Source organism: Chrysochloris asiatica, unplaced genomic scaffold, assembly GCF_000296735.1.
Source record: "Chrysochloris asiatica unplaced genomic scaffold, ChrAsi1.0 scaffold00020, whole genome shotgun sequence".
Lineage (NCBI taxonomy): Eukaryota > Metazoa > Chordata > Mammalia > Afrosoricida > Chrysochloridae > Chrysochloris > Chrysochloris asiatica.
In genome coordinates, this window is record NW_006408538.1 from 9859915 (window position 1) to 9880705 (window position 20791).

Consider the following 20791-nt stretch of genomic DNA (forward strand, 5'->3'; position numbering starts at 1 on the left):
GCTTTCAACCAAGATCCATCAACAATGATACCCCTCATTCCACATCCTCTTCTGACTCCACCTTGAACCTTTGGAAGTTCTATGTCCATGTATGCTTGCAGCCATTTTTGTATTAACTTTAGTAGAACTTCACTCACATGTGATATCAAAGACACATCCAATGATTTCTGCATTCCATTGGGTCACCTCTTTGGAATGGGCGCAAATATGGATCTCCTCCAATCAGTTGGCTAGATAGTTGTCTTCCAAATTTCTTGGCATAGATGAGTGAGTGCCTCCAGAGCCGCCACACTTTCTTAAAAGATTTCAATTTTTATTCCATAAATTCCTGGTGTCTTATTCTTTGCCAATTCCTTCAATGTACCTTGGACTTTTTCCTTCAGTATCATTGGTTCTTGATCATATGCTACCTCTTGAAATGGTTTGGTACAGTGACTCTGTGTATTTCTTCCATCTTTTTTTTTTTTTTTTGACATTTGAGGAGTTTATTAGGGAAATATGAGAGGCAAAGACACCCCAGGTGACAGAAAGAAAATTCTGAAAATGTACCTTCAAGCCATGGGGGCCTTGCCTTGAGCTTCCCAAAAGGACAATAAACTGGTGGGTTGTTGTTGTTGTTGTTAAGTGCCGTCGAGTCGGTTCCGACCCATAGCAACCCTGAACTGGGTTTCCGAGGCTGTAACTCTTTACGGGAGCAGAAAGCCTAATCTTTCTCCTGCGGAGAAGCTGGTTGTTTCAAACTGCTGACCATGTGGTTCGCAGCCAGATTCGTAACCACTACGCTACTGGTGGGTTAGCAACAACATTTTCTGGCAGTCACCCTTATCAGGGCATGAGTATCTCGGCCAAGACTGTCCTCCACTCGCCACCAAAGGTGTGGAGGAGACAGAGACTGTTTAGAGAAACAGTGCAAAGGCATGGAAATCCATACAGAAAGTCTGAGAGAGAAAGAGAGGTGGGGAGGACCTTACAGAGTCCCTGACTTTTGGCTCTGAGTGCCTCAAATACATTGAAAAGCAGTTTTATAAAATGTCAAGGTAAAGTGTCTAATGTCTCCAAGAGTCCCCTTGGACTTCTCCCCACATGCCACATCATATCCCCAGATACACATGAAGAGCCCAAAGGCCACACTTTTGAAAGAACAGAAAGAAAAGAATAAGCCTTGTGGCTCTGTGAGGAGAGAGGAACGGACTGACGGTTGCTGGGCCTTTCCCATGTGGACCTGGGTTCTGTAAAACAACTTCCCAGCAGCAGCATGGCACAGTTCTAGGTGAGAGACTCACGTCACCCGGGCTTCGAGGTACTCTATTCTCCGTTCAAGGGCTGTCAGTTTCTCGTTTAGCATTGCATGTCTTGAACTACAAGATATCAAAGGAGTTGAGAAAGTCTGGGATTTTCTTGATGCTGCTGGTGATGAGCTCAGCGAGCTACTGGTTCGCCCAGTCCTGATGAATCTCCCGCTGCACCAGATCCTCTTGTCCTGCCATGGTGGTTGCCTAAGGAAGAGCCCTTCCATCTTCTTTTGATGCTTTCTTCATCATCCAATAATTTGCCCAGAGAATCCTTCAATAACGAAAGTCAAAAGTCTAGCCTTGAATTTTTCTTCAGTTCCCTCAGCTTGAGAAATGCTGAGTGTGTTCTTCCCTTTTCGTTTTCTAACTCCAGACTGCTGCATGTTTCATTATAATATTTGACATTGTTTTCTCGAGCTGATCTTGGAAATTTTCTGCTTAGCTCTTGTACTGCCTCATTTCATGCATTTGCTATAGTATCTCTAGGCTGGAGAGCAAGTTTCAGTGTCCCTTCTGACATCCATTTTGATCTTTTCTTCTTTCTTGTCTTCTTAATGACTTTTTGCTTTCTTCCTCGTTTGATGTTCTTGATGTCATCCCACAACTCTTCTGGTCTTCGGCCTTTAGTGTTTAATGTATCAAATCTGTTCTTCAGATGATCTCTAAATTCAGATCTGATATATTCAAGGTCTTATTGTGGCTCTCCTGAAATTGTTTTCATTTTCTTCAGCTTCACTCTGAATTTGCATATAAGCAATTGATGGTCTGTTCCACAATCTGCCCATGGCCTTGTTTTGGCTGATGATATGGAGCTTTTCCACTGTCTCTTTCCACAGATGTAGCCAATTTGATTTCTGTGTACTCCATCTGGTGAGGTCCATATTTATAATCATCTCTTATGCTGTCTAAAGAAGGTATTTGAAATGAACAAATGATTGGCTTTGCAGAATTCTATCATGTGATCTCCAGCATCATTTCTACCAGGAAGGCAGTATTTTCTAACTACTGATCCTCCCTCTTTGCTCCCCAACCTTTGCATTCCAATCACCAGTAATGATCAATATATCTGATTGCATTTTTGATCAATTTCAGATTGAAGAAGAGAACTGTAACCTACTCAAATTCATAAAATCTAGTGGCAGAATTAAGAATAAAGTTGAACTACAATGTTTTCATTAAAGCTCTTGAAGGTTGCCTATAAGCTTATAAAGTGTCTTTCTCTTTGGTCCTGTGTGTCTTTTCTAGGTGGTTCATACCTTGGAGAAAGAAAGCTGTCTCTTAATAGCAAATTAAAAAAAATAAAAAAGAAAAGAAAAGCCTATGTACTAACAGGAAAATAACAAATGAGCCAAAAATTATTGAGCCTAAATGGTTAATGGTTTCTACATGTGTGAGGAATAGATTGCTAAATCCACATATATGAAATTGGCACACAAGGGAAGCTATGGTATCTCTACTTAGCTCCTTCAAAGCAATCTGAAACTCACAATCTCCTCCTGCATGACTACGGTTCTTTTTAGAAAATGTAGCAGGTAGCCTTATAGCTGTGAATTTCCTAAACACAGATTTAAGTAAGGAATACTAGTCTACACATCATCACTTAGCTATCTGCCAATCATAACTCAGGTCTAATCTTTAAGCTCCCTGCAGAAATGTGTGAGACTGACTACAAATTCCAGAAATGGCATTCAGCACTTGTCAGGGAAAAGGGGTTTTTATATGCTTGCAAGTTTAAGACACAGGATTCTGAAAATGGAGACCTGTGATGAATTACTATGCAGTTTGGGTCATTCATTCTATATCAACTCTTAGGGAATATGGCATCTTAGAAATAGTCAGAAAAATAGATGAATTGTAGATAATCCCTATCCTTTTCCTCATCTTTGTTTTTTTTTTAAAGATGTGTAACAATCATAAAAATTACTTACACAGTAAGGTGGTTTAGTTTTTCACTGACCTGAACTTATGGATCAAATAGGATGCTTATGACACAGAGTCCAGACTTCTAAATAGAAGACTTGATTGTGACAGTCAATTTCTTAAAGAAAACTGCTGACTGTGCTTTCTGCTGTCAGTTCTTGCCACAGAGCTCATTGACTCATCTCCAGTGTCAAAGGTATCAGCAACACCTCAAACCAAAAGTCAGCAAGAGAATCTAATTGAAAAGAGGCATAGGAAATTGGAAACGTCCGATAACATAAATTATATGCATCTGAAGATTAAAGGCCTTCAAAGTCCTCAAAACTCAAATGCCAGATCTCTTTGAGTGTCTCCAAGCTTGAAAAGCAATTCTATGACCATTTTCACTGATTTCAGGGTTATCTATTTTCCTTTTTGATGATACTGTTGCTTTAATGTTTTCACTCTGATCTCTGCCAATGTTGCTGAAAATTGTTGAATTTTAAAAATCAGATCAATCTGTTACTTTGGGTATAAAGGGTCCCTTGTGGTTGCTTCCCTAGGTATATATACTTTTACTGAACATGTAGCCTTCCAAATTGTTCATACCTTGATCAGGGATGTGATTTTAAAAAGTATCCTCATGCTTTGTTATTTTTGTTAATAAAGGCTTGTATAATTTTTTACCAACACTTTTGGATTTACCTTCTTGTATGCTGAGTGAGTAAATTAATGAATGAATGAAGACACAATTCCTACCCTTAAATTTTTCATCATCTATCTAGAACTATGCTACTCAACACAGCAACCACTAGCCATATGTGGCAACTGACAGCTTGCAATGTGCCTAGTACAGATTAAGATGAGCTATAAGTGTACAAATATTCACTAGGTTTATAAAGCAGAGTTACAAAAGACTATGCAATATCTTATTGATGAACACCTTTTGTATTGATTATATGCGTAAGTGATAATATTTTCTGTATATTGGGTCATATAAAATATATGATTTAAATTCATTCATTTTTCCCCCCTTTGGTTATTTAGACATTTTTCAATTTTATGGTTTCCCTTCTATTTCTGTTGAACAGTACTACTATACAGCTAATAAATCCTGGGATACTTGCTTTTCTGATGCAATTTCATTACTATAACTAGTTTTCTTCTCTCTCCTTATTGTGTAATAGATTATATTTAAATATAGTCCTTTTGAAATGCCAGTATTATATTTGTGAGCTTTGAATCATTCAATGGGGTTAAATGTTTTTATATTCAGATGCACATTAATTAGTCCATGCACAGATTCTCCTGAAAGATGACTTCCTTTTAGATTCCCACCTGGTTAGAATTTTTCCAGGTCTGTTACTGGACCAAGGTATAAGACAAAGTCTAACTTCTTCACCTTGGTAATGAAGTATTCAAGGTCATTCATCATTGCCTTTATCTTACCTCAGGCTTCTGGAAGCTTAGTTATCTATATTTCATTTCTAAGGTTTCATTTCTGGAACACAGGAATGAGCATCATGTCTTTTTTAATACTGTTAGCTACACTTGGGGACTTAGGGTTGTTTTTTTCCAAATACATCCCCTGCTTAGCCTCTGTTTCCAAGCAATCCTAATGCCACCTCTACATTCTACACTATCATTTCATTTCAAAAAAATTTAACTCTAGAAAAAATGTTCAACTTTGCCATAACTGAATTGCTGTCTTCCTCTGTGTTCCACATACTAACAACAACAACAACAAAAATTAGAAAATTTATAAAGAAACTTCTAAAATATCAGGAGAAACTCACTATGCTTTCAGTTAAAGCTTTTACAGGTCGTGTTCAGGTATGTCTTTTTTAGCTGCAAAAGGGTTACAATGGCAAGCAGTTTAGAATGCAGGGAGTGGGTAGTCACACCTGTGTTCACTCTTCTACATGAACAAAATCCTGCCTGACTTTCCCACTAAGAGGGGAGCGCTGCCAAAACACTCACAGAGAACAGTTGTTGGTTTGAATACAAGTGTAAGTATGGGTTTGTTCTTTTAATTCTTCTCTTGTTTATGGTGAGAAGGAGGAAGATTGTAACAGGACTCTAAAAGCTTTCACTATTTACAAGAGAACATATCCTTATTTGATAGCAAATAATCAATGAAAGCAACTTGTGATATTTGAGCAGCATTCTGTCAAAAAGCAAAGCTAATAGCAGCTCTGACAACAACCTGCACTTCTTTCAAACTGTAAGAGTCCCCTCTAAAGTGTTCCCTCTTCGCACTGACTAGGGCTCTGCTAAATCTGGTTTGCCATTTTGTGAGTGGGAACAATCAGCTTTGTCAGTTGGAGGGAAATATTATAATTAAATGTCCACCCACTTTTTCCTTTTTGATGAAAGGTTCCCATGGAATGTACTAAAATAAGGTATATCAAGACAGATGAAGTTTTTATGAGTAAGTCAAAGCAAAGGACTGATGAAGTTGGCTTCTTATACAGCAAAGTGTCTAATTCACAGATTTTTTTTTTTTTAAGATTTAGATCATTAGCACTGTAGTATTTAATGGCAATTGGTATGGTCAAATCTATGAGGTAAATCAGATTTCACTGTTTTCAGTTGGTAGCAATTGTAATTTTCAGATGACTTGCTGAGAACAAACTGTAATCTGATTCATGAATAATAGCAGCATTTCTTATAGGATGCACCCTTTGGTTGATTGATAATACATGGAGGGGACTGTAACCATGGCAGTGAAATGATATACAGTAGGATGAATGCAAAACTAATGTTTTCCCATGTAAACTATCACATAATTCACAATAAAACATTGAAAAAAAATAATAGCGGCATTTTAAAAAAACTAGCTTTAGAGATGCATTGTTATTACAATGAGTAATAATCATTATAACAGAAATATGATTTATTGGATTTAATGCCATTCTTCTGAATAATAGTTATACCGTCATGTACATTTACAAATGACATATTGGGGATAGCCAAAGTGCTTTCAAGACGTGACTGTAAAGTTCAAGACTCCTGAGGAAGATTTAAGCTAAGTTTATTGTGTCTGCTTTGGGTATGTACAACAATGGTCATTACCACTGTCTTAGTTAAAAATTATTTGAAAGTACCCATGTAAATTTATATGTGAAGTACTTTATAAGGAACTGTGTGCAAGCATCTATCTTGAGTCCAGTTTCTGGACTCTACAAATTCATTTTTTTTTTAGAGAGAAACAGAACTGATTTGACATTATGAATATGTTTTTTCTTTCAAAATGGTTTTTTGAGAACTAAATGTATATCGTTTGATAGTATAGGAGACTCAACACAATAAAAGTATTAAATTCCATATGCTCTAAAATTACTGGACATTTCTGTGTTTAAGATAAAATGTTTTCATTTATGTTTCTTACCTAATATTATTTGTGGAAGCTAGTAGAGTGAACAGAGCCCTGGACCACCAGGGTGAGATCAAAGTAATGAGGAGGACAATCCAATGAACACGTTTGTCATCAATTGCTAATCATGGTGCTAAAAGGATTTTTTAAAATACCAAATCCTTGATTTCTTCTCATTTGCACCAAGACTTAGTAGATTCAAATACCAAGAATAATGAGGATGCTCAAAGAGTTAGAAATGTGTTAGCTACTTAACTTAACATAACTAAGATAAAATCATTCATAAGGATCTAGATTCTTCAGGAACTGACACTATCAAGCAACATTAAAATGCAGCAAGACACCTCAGACAGGACTTTAACAGAGAAAGGGACTCTCTAGGAGCACTTTAATGGCCTCACTGCTCTTCATCTCCATTTCTTTTCTCCAATCTTCCTAATCCTATGGTTTTCTAATTATTACAAATAAGATTTCTCAATATTTTGTTTATTGCTTTGTAAAAGTTCTACTTTTTTTTCTTTTTTCAGTTACAAGTTAACCACTATTTTAAAGAGTTCCTTGAACAGCCTGGGGTTTTTCTTCAAATATCTGATAAGATTTCTTTAAAAATTGACTTTTTGTTTCCACTTAAGTCTTACTTCAACAAATTCACTGAGTTTTAGATTTTTTTGACAAACATAGTTGGGACATCAAAACCTAGATGTGTTTAAAATAGCTTTTTCTTGAGTCATTTATAATCTAAGACTTTCTGCTTTGCTATGTTAAATGACCCAACTTGGGAATAAGACAGGTATATGGGCATGTATCTATGTGTTGGGGGTGTGAGATTGTTATAGAGTCTTTACACAGAGAATTCACAATGTCCCCTAAAACTAACATATTTAAGAGCTTTTCCCCAGGACTGTCACAGATCTTTCTGTTTCATGTATGTAGAAAATGAATGATGATTTTCTTACTCTCTCTTACTTTGTTAGGCAGCTCCTTGCAAAAAAGAATTCTCCCAGGAGATAGATGCAGTGATTAGTTTTTCCCTCTCAGATCAAAAAACAATCTTGTAGCAAGTGCGTGCGTGCCTGCTATGTGCCGTGGAGTCGGTTCCAACTCATAGTGACCCTGTACAGGGTTTCCGAGGCTGTAAATTTTTATGGGAGCAGAAAGCCTTTCTCCCACGGAACAGCTGGTAGTTTCGAACAGCTGACCTTGTGGCTCGAAGCCCGATTGGTAACCACTACACTTCCAGAGCTCCTTCTAGTAGCAACTGGTAGACTTGAAAACTACTTTCTTTTTCTCATATGTTAGGAAACTCAGTCTCTCAATTGAAAAAGTACTTTTTGGATTAGTTTTAGGAACCAGTAATGGCCTTAGATGTTATTTTGTGTAACCCTTTAATTTCACAGATAAAACAAATGAAGCCCTGAAAAGAGAAGTATCATAGATTAAAGAGGGCCACGAATACTTTGCTAATACTTCCATTAAGAAGTAAAGTCTAGACCGTAACCAAACCCCATGTCTGAGTGAGCTCTGTGATTGCTTTGACCAATAGGATACATTGGAAGTAAAGCTATGCCAATTTCTGGGCCCAGGGATTAAGTGGTAGCTTCTATACCCTTTCTCTCGTTTACGCTTCTGAACTTCAATCTTAGAGCATCTACAGTAAGAAGTCTAAGCCATGCACTAGAACATATATAAGCACTCAGCTAACAGCTAACATGTGAACAGGACATCTAGAATGTCCAGTCCAGGTAAGCCTTTGAAAAGCTCCAACTTTATTCATTATTTGACAGTAACAACAAGAGATTCCAAGTAAGAATTGCCTACTTCCGCTCTGTCAACCTACTGTAAAGTGAGAGATAATAATAAACAGTTGTTTTAATTTAGTAATTCAGAGATTTATTACCTAGCAAAAGCTACTGGGAGAGAAAATAATTAGGACCAAAGTTTAAAATTAATACCAGAGGACTAGAATACACTTAGAGCACTCTGGCTATACTTCTTCCAACACAGAATTATTTGTGTTTCTGACAGTCCATGGTACTTTCAATATTCTTCTCCAACACCTTAACTATAATAGAACAATTCTTCTAAAGTCTTCCTTATTCATTGTCCAACCTTCTCAAGCATACGAAGCTATTGAAAATACCATTGCTTGCATCAGGCATACCTTACTTAATCTGAATACTTTAAAGAGGTCTTGTGCAGCAGATTTGCATGATCTACACATCATTTGCTTTCTTGACTGCTGTTTCATTTCCAAGAGCATGAATTGTGGATGCAAGTAAAATGAAGTCTTTCAAAATTTCAGTCTTTCCCCATTTATCATGATGTTATTTATTGGTATAGTTGTGAGGATTTCTGTTTTCCTTACACTGAGGGCAATCTATACTGAAGACTGTAGTCTTTGATCTTCATCAGTAAGTATTTTAAGTCCTCTTAGATTTTTCAGCAATCAAAATTTTATCATCTGCATATCATAGGTTCTTCCTCCAGTTCTGATGCCATGTTCTTCTTCATGTAATCCAGTTTCTCAGATTATTTGCTCAGCACACAAATTGAATAAATATGGTGAAAAATTACAACTGTGGTACACCTTTGCTGATTATAAACCATTCAGTATCTCCTTGTTCTGTTTCGATAATTGCCTCTTTGCCTATGTACAGGTTCCTCATGAACACAACTAAGCGTTCTGGAATATTCTTTTTTCACAGTGTTATCAGTAGCTTGTCATGATCTACACAGTCAAAAGCCTTTGCACAGTCAAAGCACAAGTAAACATCTTTCAGGTATTCTCTGCTTTTAGCCAAGGTCCATCTGTCATTAGCGATGATATCCCTCGTTCCACATCCTCTTCTGAATCTGGCTTCAATTTCTGGCAGGTCCCTGTTGCAGTTGTTGTTAATTATCTTCAGCAAAATTTGTCTTGCATGTGATACTAATAATATTGTTCGATGATTTCCACATTCTTTTGTGTCACCTCTCTTTGGAATAGGCACAAATATGGACCTTTTCCAATTGGTTGGTCAGGTAATTGTCTTCCAAATTCCTTGGCATAAATGAGAGAATGCCTCCATTACTTAATCTTTGTTGAAAGATTTCAGTTTGTGTTCTCTCAATTCAGTGTTTGTTTTTTAGCCAGTGCATTCAGTGCAGCGTGGACTTCTTCCTTCAGTGCCAGGGTTCTGGCTCACATGCCACCTCTTAAAATGGTTAGACACCTACCATTTCTTTGTGGTACAAGGACTCAGTGTATACCTTCCATCTTTTTTTTTTTTTTTTGATGCTTTCTACATCATTCAGTATTTTGCCCAAAGAGCTGCATCTACATAATAGTATACCATCATTTGGTAATGAATTAAGGTGTTTTGGTGAGCCCTGGTATGGCACTGTAGGATGATCACTGGACTAGCAACCACGTAAATCAGCAGTTCAAACATACCAGCCGCTCTTTAGAAACCCTATACAGGGTGGCTATGAGTCAGAACTAACTGGTTCCCAAATACCCCTTGAAGACAGTACCTAGTAAAAACTGTCACAAAAGACAGTTTCTGGCATTTAAAAAAGTAAGACCTTTGGAAACACTAGTTTAAATTCATTGAAGAAGTCTCTTTAATATTTTTAAGGAATGTGAATCTCCAAGAGCAACTATGAATAGAAATGTTTCTCAAAATTATTTGACTAAGGATTTCTTCTTCATTAAGCACCTTCTCAGATTCATTTTTGAAAAAACACTAATATGGCAAATGAAAAAAGTGACGCAATTTTATTAGCAGACACAAACTTTTATAATATTTCATCAAAAACTTGTTTTCATAATTTGGTATGTCTTTAGGTTAGAGAACACATTTTCAGACAAAACTCTAATAACCATAAGGGCAAATTAATTAGGTACCTTCTTATCACTTTCTCTGCCTGCTCTGCCTTCTTATTTTTGATGTTCTCTTATTGGAATAATTGATAAGTATTTGAAAAATGAGTTCAGGGTAGACTAAATAAAAGTAGATTAATAAAAACAATTCAATTAATGAAAACTGTAAACCTCCAATTCAACTCAAACTCTAATTAGCCTGGTTTGTGTTTTCTACAAGGTCGGTGGGAATTATATTACTTGCTCACCAAGCCATAGTTCTCAGGAAGCGCAAAGGAAAATTTAAAGTTGGGGAGTCTCAGGGTTGAAGAGGATCTTAGTAATTATCTATTCCACTCATTCCTTTCCTTTTCTAGATATGTTGTTGTTGTTGTCAGGTGCCATCGAGTCGGAACCAACTCATAGCGACCCCATGCACAGCAGAACCAAACAATGTCCGATCCTGGGCCAACCTCACTACCACTGCCACACTTGAGTTCATCAGTGATGCCACCTGGCCGATCCATCTCATTAGGGGTCTTCCTCTTTTTCTCTGACCTTCCACCTTACCCAGCATGACATCCTTCTCCAGCGACTGTTTCCTCCTGACAATATGTCCAAAGTAGGAGAGACGAAGCTTAGCCATCCTGGCCTCCAAGGAGCACTCTGGCTGCACTTCTTCCAAAACAGATCTATTAGTTCTTTTGGCAGTCCATGGCACCCTCAGCATTCTCCTCCAACACCACAACTCAAAGGCATCAATTCTTCTACGATCTTCCTTATTCACTGTCCAGCTTTCACATCCATATGAGGCTATTAAAAACACCATGGCCTGGGTCAGGCGCACCTTAGTCCTCAAGCTGACATCTCTGCTCTTCAATACTTTAAAAAAGTTCCTGTGCAGCAGATTTGCCCAATGCAATATGTCGTCTGATCTCTTGACTGCTGCTTCCGCGAGTGTTAATAGTTGATCCAAGAAGAATGAAGTCCTTGACAACTTCAATCTTTTCTCCATTGATAAGAATGTTGTTTATTGGTCCAGTGGTGAGGATTTTTGTTTTCTTGATATGGAGACTGAGAATCAGAGAGAAAGAGCTTATACTGCAAATGCAAGTTGTATTCGAAATCTTCCCCAAAGTGAATCCACATTAAAGATATTTTGAAAGTCCTCTTCTTTCTGTTATGTTATAGTGGACATTGTGATTCTAAGCCAGGTGATGATTATTTCTCATTCATAAATATTATATGCATTGTGTGCCACAAAACATATGCTATACCAGATTCGTGGCCAATATGGGCAGGTGTGGCATTCAAACCATTTAATAACTAGTATGGCATGGGCATGGTCATTAGAATAGATACCAACCATAAAAAACATTACAGTCAGTACTATAGGGGTATTGTCATTGTTAGGTGCCTGTGGTCTGGTGCCATCCTCATACTCACTGCTAGGTCTGAGCCCATCATGTGTTCTAACCAATGTGTCAGTTCATCACTCTGAGGGTTTTCCTCTTTTCTTCTGATCCTCTACCAAGTATGGCATTCTTTTCCAGAGATTGGTCCCAACTGATAACATGCCCAAAGTATGGGAAATGAAGTCTCATTACCCTTATTTCTAAGAAGTGTTCTGACTAAACAGTTTATTTACTACTATTTTTCAATGCCATGTGTAAAAGGATCAGATTGTCTTCAGTCTTACTTATTCCTTATCCAGGTTTCTAATGTGTATGAGATTTTCCTATGCAATGGGATTTGATTTTTTGACTGCAGTTTTCATGGGCATTGACTGTGGATCCAAGTAAAATTGAATATTTGATTGACTATTTCTATATGTTCTAAGTTTATCATAATTTGCTAATTGTTGTTGTTGTTGTTATGTGCCATGGAGTCGGTTCCGGCTCATAGCGACCCTGTGCAGGGTTTCCGAGGCTGTAAATCTTTATGGGAGCAGAAAGCCTCATCTTTCTCCCATGGAACAGCTGGTAGTTTTGAACTGCTGACCTTAAGGTTCGCAGCCTGAGTCATAACCAGTACGCTACCAGAGCTCCTTAATTTGCTAATTACTTGTTACTATGTTGTTAACTAAATGGTGGCTGTTTACAATAAGCATGGCACTGCAAACCCACAAGGTCTGGGGTTCAAGCCCGCCAGTCTTCAACACAGGAGAAAAATGAGGCTTTCTACTCCTTCAAATGTGTAAAACCTCAGGAACCTTATACACGTTTTCTGTGAAAGGAACGAACATGAGGGCACTAACAGCAACAATACAAATCAAATCACGAGAAAAAAGTGAAGCTGTCTGTTTACTGGATTCACAATCAGCACCCTGGGGAGCAGCAGTCAAGAAATTACGGAACATATTGCATTAGGCAAATCAACTGCACACAAGACCCCTTTATTGTGTTCAAGAGCAAACATTAGTTAGAAAACTAAGGTGTGCCTGACCCAAGCCATAGTATTTTCAATAGCCTCATATGCATGTGCAAGTTTAACAATGAATAAGGAAGACCATAGAAGAACTGATATATTTGAGTTATGATGTTAGAGACAAATATTAAAAGTACCATGGACTTCCAGAAGAACAAGCAGATCTGTATTGGAAGAAGTGCAAACAGAATGTTCCCTAGAAGCCATAATGGTGACACTGAATATCATATACTTTGGACATGTTGTCAGGAGGGACCAGTCCCTGGAGAGAAACATCATGCTTGGTAAAGGGGAAAAAAGAAACCCACAAAGACTTCTATTAAGTTTGACTGACACATTGACAACAACAACAAAGGGCTCAGACTTAAACCCACATAGAGCCCCAGTGGTAGCGTAGTGGTTAAGAATCGGGCTGCGAACCTTAGGGTCAGCGGTTCGAAACTACCAGCCGCTCCACGGGAGAAAGATGAGGCTTTCTACTCCCGTAAAGATTTACACCCTCGGAAACCCTGTACAGGGTCGCTATGGGTCGGACCCGACTCGATGGCACTTAACAACAACAACAACAAGAGCCCCAGTGAGATGGACTGACACACAGGCAGGAACAATGAGCTCAAACATAACAAAAGTACCGAGGATGGTGCAGGATTGGGCAGTGTTTTGTTCTGTTGTGCTTAGTATTCTAAGAGTCAGAGCCAATTTGACAGCACCTAACAACCACATTCTTATCAATGGAAAAAAGATTGAAGTTGTCAAGGACTCATTCTTCTTGTATCAACTATCAACACTCATGGAAGCAGCAGTGAAGAAATCAAAGGACAGAATGCATTAGGCAAATCTGCTGCACAAGACCTTTATAAAGTGTTGAGGAGCAAAGATATTGAGCAAAGTGTTGATGACTAAGGTGCGCCTGACCTAAGCCATGGTATTTTCAATAACCTTATATGCATATGAAAGCTGGACAGTGACTAAGGAAGACAGTAGAAGAATTGATGCTTTTGAGTTATGGTGTTGGAGGAGAATATTGAAAGTGCCATAGGCTGCCAGAAGAACCAACAGATCTGTATCGGAAGAAGTGCAGCCAGAGTGCTCCTTGGAGGCCAGGATGGCCAAACTTCGTCTCTCATACTTTGGACATATAGTCAGGAGGCACCAGTTGCTGGAGAAGGATATCATGTTTGGTAAGGTGGAGCTCTGGTAGCATAGTTGTTATCAGCAATTTGAAACTACCAGCTGTTCCACCCGAGACAGATGAAGCTTTCTGCTCCCGTAAAGATTTACAACCTCGGAAACCCTGTACAGAGTCGCTATGAGTTGGAACGGACTTGACGGCACATAACAACAAGGTTGAGGGTCAGAGAAAAAGAGGAAGACCCCCAGAGAGATGGATTGGCCAAGTGGCAGCATCGATGTACTCAAGCATGGCAACAGTAATGAGGCTGGCCCAGGATCAAGCCATGTTTCGTTCTGCTGTTCATAAAGTTGCTACGAGTCGGCACCGACTTGATGGTACCTAACAGCAACAACAACATATTATACTGATGTGGTGCTGTCGGATAAGCCCTGGAACCACGGGGTTGGCAATAGAAACCCACATGCTGCTCCTCTGATACTCCATACAGGGCCACTGTGAGTCAGAATCAACTCAAAAGCACTTAACAACAAAAATGATTATTATTACATGTATCAGCTGAATATGAACTCTGATAGAGATCTGATGTATCATATTTTCCTTTTCCTTGCAGCTCACTGCTGACCTTGTAAGTACAGTCACTTTATGTATATTATTGAAGAAGACAGAATTTCTTCCATTCAGGGTCTTATACCGTGGCTGCTTTCTTTTGACCATAATCAATAAGTTCTAGCAGCTGCCTCCTAGCACTTCCTAACACTTTCAGCAGAGTGTTACAATGTTCCAAATTCTCAGGGCACTCCCTTGTCTTCATTTTCCAACCAGGAAGAAATGGCATGTTTATCATCTCTTACACACATGTAGAGACATAAACCAACTTACTACCCCTAATTAATTAATTAGTGATCTCTCTGCTCCTTTATATCTTACACTTTTTCTCCCACATTATGCAAATAGCGAAATATTATTTGAAAAGCTAAAAGTATAATACAAGTATGCATATTGTAGAGATACAATAAAATAGTAAGAGGATATTTTATACTTTATATTAGAATAAGTTAGAAAATATTTTTAAGGATACAACAAAGAGTACTTGCATTTAATCACTTACATTATGTAGATAACAAAAAATAGGCATTTAAGAAAACAAACGGAATAAAACTATAAATTAAGGAAGGATGGTTTATAAAATGTGACCGATAACTTAAATATGTACTTTGTCAAAGAGTTTCCCAAAAGATTGTGTTTCAGTACCGTTCATCTGCAAACATGGAACATGAATCTCACTCTCCTGGATTTCAAGTTCTAGCACACTTACCTCTACAAGCCTGCTGGTGTGCTCACGAAATATCGCAGCATATTCTTTTATTTCTGTTTCCCGACCATTCTTGGTGGCTTCAATGAGAACCAAAAGAGGGACTGTCGTATCCAAGAATGAGTCTGACACATGGTCTATAATAGCCTTACGGAGCTAAGGAGAAAGAAAAAAAAATTCAGGGTTTGGTTTCTTCCCCCACCCATCACAAAATAGTTCTTGCTATTTTCTATTATTTTAATCTCAGTGATTACAAATTCATTCTTTATTCTTTTTTTTTTGCACAAGTCCTAAAACTATAATACTTACACCTGTGGATCATTGTTCTTTGTAAGATTAAAATACGCAAAATATCTAGGAGGACAAAATCCTCTTGTCCCCATAAATCACTAATTTTTCTCTTAAATCATAGTGACTCCAGAAATTAGATTATAGGTGATAATAGTGTATTATTTCTTAAATAAATTATATTATGATAATACTTATGGATGTGTACAAATACAATTGTACATCATGTATTTTCTTAATTACAAAATTAGAAAATGAACTCTACACCTTGTTGGAGGAAGTGATGATAAATTTTGATTAGCTAAATTGTAGACTTCGTGGTAATTAAACCAAGTTAGCTCACCGATTATGCCAGTTGATAACAGATTAATAGAGCAAAGAGAATAATAAATGAGTTGATGTCCAATTTTCTCCATTTGCATTAATTGTTCTTGCCCTCACACCTTAAATTATTAAACAAGTATAACATTCTGCTACAATTAGTTCCTTCAAATCCGATTACATGTAAGCTTATAAATGACAATCAGGCAATTATTCTACTCAGCAGATATTCTCTGCGATTTAAAACTGCGTTCCAAAATTAAATCATTGTATTTATATAATATTGAACCCTTAAGGATAACAATATTCTGAAATGTTTTATTAACAATGACAATAACTATAAATGTCTCCAAAAGTTGTTGGGTTAACCTACTCATTTAATTCAATAACCTCTATAAAATAAAACAAAGACATTACTAGCTATCAGCTAGGAAAATTGTAATTTGACTTTTGTGAAATTTTATTTTAGGGTACTTTTAAACCAATACACAGGCACTTAGTGTAACTTTGAATTATGTGAGAATTAGTAAGATATTTTCAGGCAAATTAATGAGATAGCTGAGTGGGGAAAAAAACCTTGTGTTTCTATAATAATTGTAGGATCATGAATTTATAATCATTGTAGGTTTGGGGGTGGTAGAACATGCTCAGATTTTATTTCCTTTTTTTTTTAATATAACTTTTTATTGTGAATTCAATGAAGGTTTACCGAGCAGATCATCAATTTTATACTCAACAAATCATAAACTTCATTTCATTCTAATTGCAATCCTCTCAATAGAACACCCCTTTCTCCACTTCCTCCCCCTGTTTCTTGTTTCCCTTCCTCCTTCTTTACCCACCCATCTGAAGTTTGCCCTTAGGTAAATGCCCTTTTGATCTGGAATGGTTGACCATTTGTTGACCATGTACCTCATGAATATTGTCCCCCAACTCAGAAATTTTTTGAGTCCTTCTACCTACCAAATAATTTCACATAGGACATAGGAAGATTCTCCACGAAAAGATGATGCTTAACATGCACAAAGGCAAGTAACTAATGACAATGAATTAATATTGACTGAGTTGCTGTTGTTGTTAAACGCAGTCAGTTCTGACCCATAGGAGTATTCAAATCCACCAGCTGCTCTGTAGGAGAAAAAGGAGACTTTTTGCTCCTATAGAGATTTCGTGCCACAGAAACATAATATAGGGTCTCTCTTAGTTGAAATCAACTTAATAGCCATGGGTGGCTACTAAGACATGTTATAAAGTGCTAAGAGGTTAAAAGGCAAGAGGAATACCAATCCATCAATCCATAGTTGATAGAGAAACACACTATACATTAACCTACGCAAAATTTCACTTATCAATCAACAAATATATGTAAGTATCTGTTAAGCCTTTGCTTTGAACCAGGTAAGGTTTCTGAGGGCAACTTGTGAGTTGGAACCATTTACCTTGCGGTTAGCAGTCCAGTGCTTGTCCTACAACTCTGTATCAGGATTAATAAAACATGTTCCTTGCTCTTATTTTAATAATAAAGGTAAATATTAGATAAAGTCTGTGAGTAAAGAGGAGAGGGGGTCCTGGTGTGGTGCCGTAGGATAAGCACTCAACTTCAAGGTCGGTTTCAGTCACAAGGACAGTGGGTCAAACTCACTAGCTACTCCTTGGGAATCTATACAGGGCTGCTATGAGTTGGAACTTACTGGACAGCAATTAACAACAATAGCAAAAAAGAGAGAGTTTAGTTTATATAGCTATATAGACATTTTTAAAAGGAGCAAATTAGCATTCATTGAGTGCAAAAGAATAAAGGAACACTGTGTTTGATGTTCAGGAAAGTGAATCAGATAAGCCAGTTAAAAGGTCAAACTTTGGGTCTTCAGTTGGTAACTGAAGAGGATGTAAATTTTAAGTAAGGTGTAAAAGGAATTACTCCAAGGAGGAGAGTTTTCAGTGGCCATCCCTCCCCTCAATCACTTTCTGCTTTGTTTTGTAGTGGGGCATGCAGTGATGGGGGCCTAGAGAAGGTCTCTGGGTAGAGAGTGACGTGAATGAGAATCCCCCCAGTGGAGGTCATTCAATTGTGGATATAGACCGGATCATGTAGAAAGAGACGCACAACAAAGACAGGTCTAGAATGAAATCTTGGGCAGCACTCTTATTTATAGGAGTCATGCAGCGAAAAGGATAAGCTCCCAAAAGCGACTAAGATGATAGTCCCAAATAACAAAGTTCACAACCTGAAAGACAAATTTTAAATCACTCTGTCAGTGATCTCCAGAGTAACTTATCCTAACAAACAACATTAAACTATAAATACTGACAATACCACGCACTGCTAGATGAACAAACAAATCTGTCTTAAAAGTAGTCATAATGTTTCTTAGAAGTAAGGATGGTATGATTTGCTCTATGTACCTTAAATATATTATCAGAATGATACGGTGCCTGGTGTGGTGCTGTGGATGATACACTGAACTGAAAGTTCATTTGAATGGCAAGGTCAGTGGTTCAAACTCACCAACTGCTCCTTGAAAACTTTATACAGGGTTACTATGAGACAGAATTGACAAGACGGCACTTAACAACAACAGCAAAGTAGAAGAAGCAAAAAAGAGAAAGGCTCTCAATGATGGCTTGACACAGTAGCTGCACAAATAGGCTAAAGTACAGCAACAGTTGTGAGTACGGTGCAGAAATGGACAGTGTTTCGTTCTATAGTACAAAGAGTTGCTTTGAGTCAGAACACACACAACTAACAACAGCATCCAAACATAATAATATCCACATCATTTGTTGAACCTTCTTTTCTACATATGATGGGGCTTCAAAAAGATAGTAGAAAAACTGAATCAAAAAGGTAATGCAATTTTTCCATGAACTTTCTGAAGCCCCCTCATGTATTATTGAGGAGCTCTGGTAGCGTAGTGGTTATGAATCAGGTTGCTAACCTCAGGGTGAGCAGTTTGAAACTACCAGCTGTTCCACAGGAGAAAGATGAGGCCTTCTGTTCCTGTAAAGATTTATAGCCTCAGAAACCCTGTACAGGGTCGCTATGAGTCAGAACTGACTCCACGGCACATAACAACAACAACATGTATTTTTTCATTCAATGCAGAAAATATTTCTGAATACTCTGTCCTCCTCTCCTCAAAAATCAAAGTACAGTAAGAAATGCCTAGATATAAATCCAGGGTTGATCATAAGGTGCTGGAGGCTTGAAATTCATTAAATATTACAATAAAAGGAAACAGAACACTGATGCCAGAGATACTTCAAGAAGGAAACAGATTTTGTGTCAAATTTTAAAGAAAGATATATCAGGTTGGTTCTGGCCATTAAGAGGTTACTGATGATATTAGTGAGACCAGCTTCAGTGGAAAAATGAGGGCAGACATCATATTGCTGTGGTTTGAGGATGAAAGGGAGATGAGACGGTAAAGGCAATTAATATAAATATGTTTTTAGAAATATGATTCTGACAAGAAGAAGTGAGACGCGGTATTAGCTTGAAAAGGGATGATTTTTCCATATAAAACAACTTTAATGTTAGTTGTCATCTATATAATTATATCCAAAAAATCAGTTTGTCTTCTGTGTTTTTCAAAAATGCACTTTATAACTGAAACAAGAATCTAGGGAAATGGAGAATAATTGCATAACTACATAGCAGATCTCACTAGAAGAGGTATGACCATGCAGGTGCAATGCTGTATTCACTGGGACAGAACAGAAAGAGTAGAAATGATCTTTGAAATAAACTCTGTGCCAATGTTTTCCAAATTCAGCTGAAAAAATGTGATGAAATTACCTGACATAATGCTCCAAACAATACAGAATTTGAATACCTTATTCTGTAGTTGTATATTCATTCAATTTAACCAATACATTATGAACTTTCAGTCTATGGGCAAGTCAAAATTCTAGGCTGCTTGAGGAATGCAAGGATAATAAAGAAAGGGTAACTTTTAGAAGAGAGATGTACAAAGGGTTCAATGAGAAACTTAACAGACTTGCAAGCAAGTAAGAAACAATTAATTTTGATTATTTCACTAAGAAGTGGGCATATGAATTCTATCTTTGAAAAAGATGTTAAAAGTTGGACTTTGGAAGTAGAAAGCATGGTATTTTATCAATTGTTGTTGTTGCTAAGAGCCATTGAGTTGGTTCCAACCCATAATCACACTGTATAGGGTTTCCAAGAAGCAGCTGGTGAGCTTGAACTGCTGATCTTAAGATTTAAACCAACTTTGGAGTCCAGCGCATTAACCCGCAGTGCCACACCAGGACTCCTTCTATGCATAAACACCCAAAAAACCAAACCCACTGCTATTGAGTTGATTCCTACTCATTGCACCCTTCCATAGGGTGTCTGAGACTATAAATCTTTATGGAATGAGATAGTCTCATCTTTCTCCCATAAAGTGGCTGATGGGTTTGAACCACCAACCTTGTGGTTGATTTAACCAGAGCACCACCAGTGCTCCTTATTCTAAGAACAAAGACTATCATAACAAATAAACTAAGGGATTATCAAGACATTTCATGTCATCCAATGTGGCTAGAACATAGTGGTAGAATGAGGATTGAACTAGCAGCTCAACAGTGAGACTGAGGGAAAGCTTTACAAGTTAAAAACAAAAAGCAAACATAACATAAGACAAAAAGACTAAAAAGTGAAGAACATCCTTAGGAAATAACCAGAAACTGGAGACTTGTATTAGACTTTAGTGATGTCTTTAAGAGATAATACACAGTTAAGAATGCAAGAATATATCACCTAATAAGTTAATAAATTATCTCAACCCGTCAGAACAATTGATTTAACCAACCCATAATGTTGTGATCTAGTCTCTACCTGCTTTGCTGATTCTGTCCCTGTACTTTCACATGCATGGTTATAATTCTGGCC

The 20791-nt window shown here is 37.5% G+C and overlaps 1 protein-coding gene across 1 annotated transcript in view; it reads right to left on the reverse strand.

Annotated features, from left to right (window-relative positions):
- CTNNA3 (catenin (cadherin-associated protein), alpha 3) overlaps positions 1 to 20791 on the reverse strand; it is a 2468838-nt gene that overhangs the window by 1274846 nt on the left and 1173201 nt on the right. The window contains exon 8 of the mRNA XM_006835815.1: positions 15286 to 15438. Coding sequence (XP_006835878.1) covers positions 15286 to 15438 — 153 coding nt within the window. The remainder of the gene's footprint in view (positions 1 to 15285; positions 15439 to 20791) is intronic.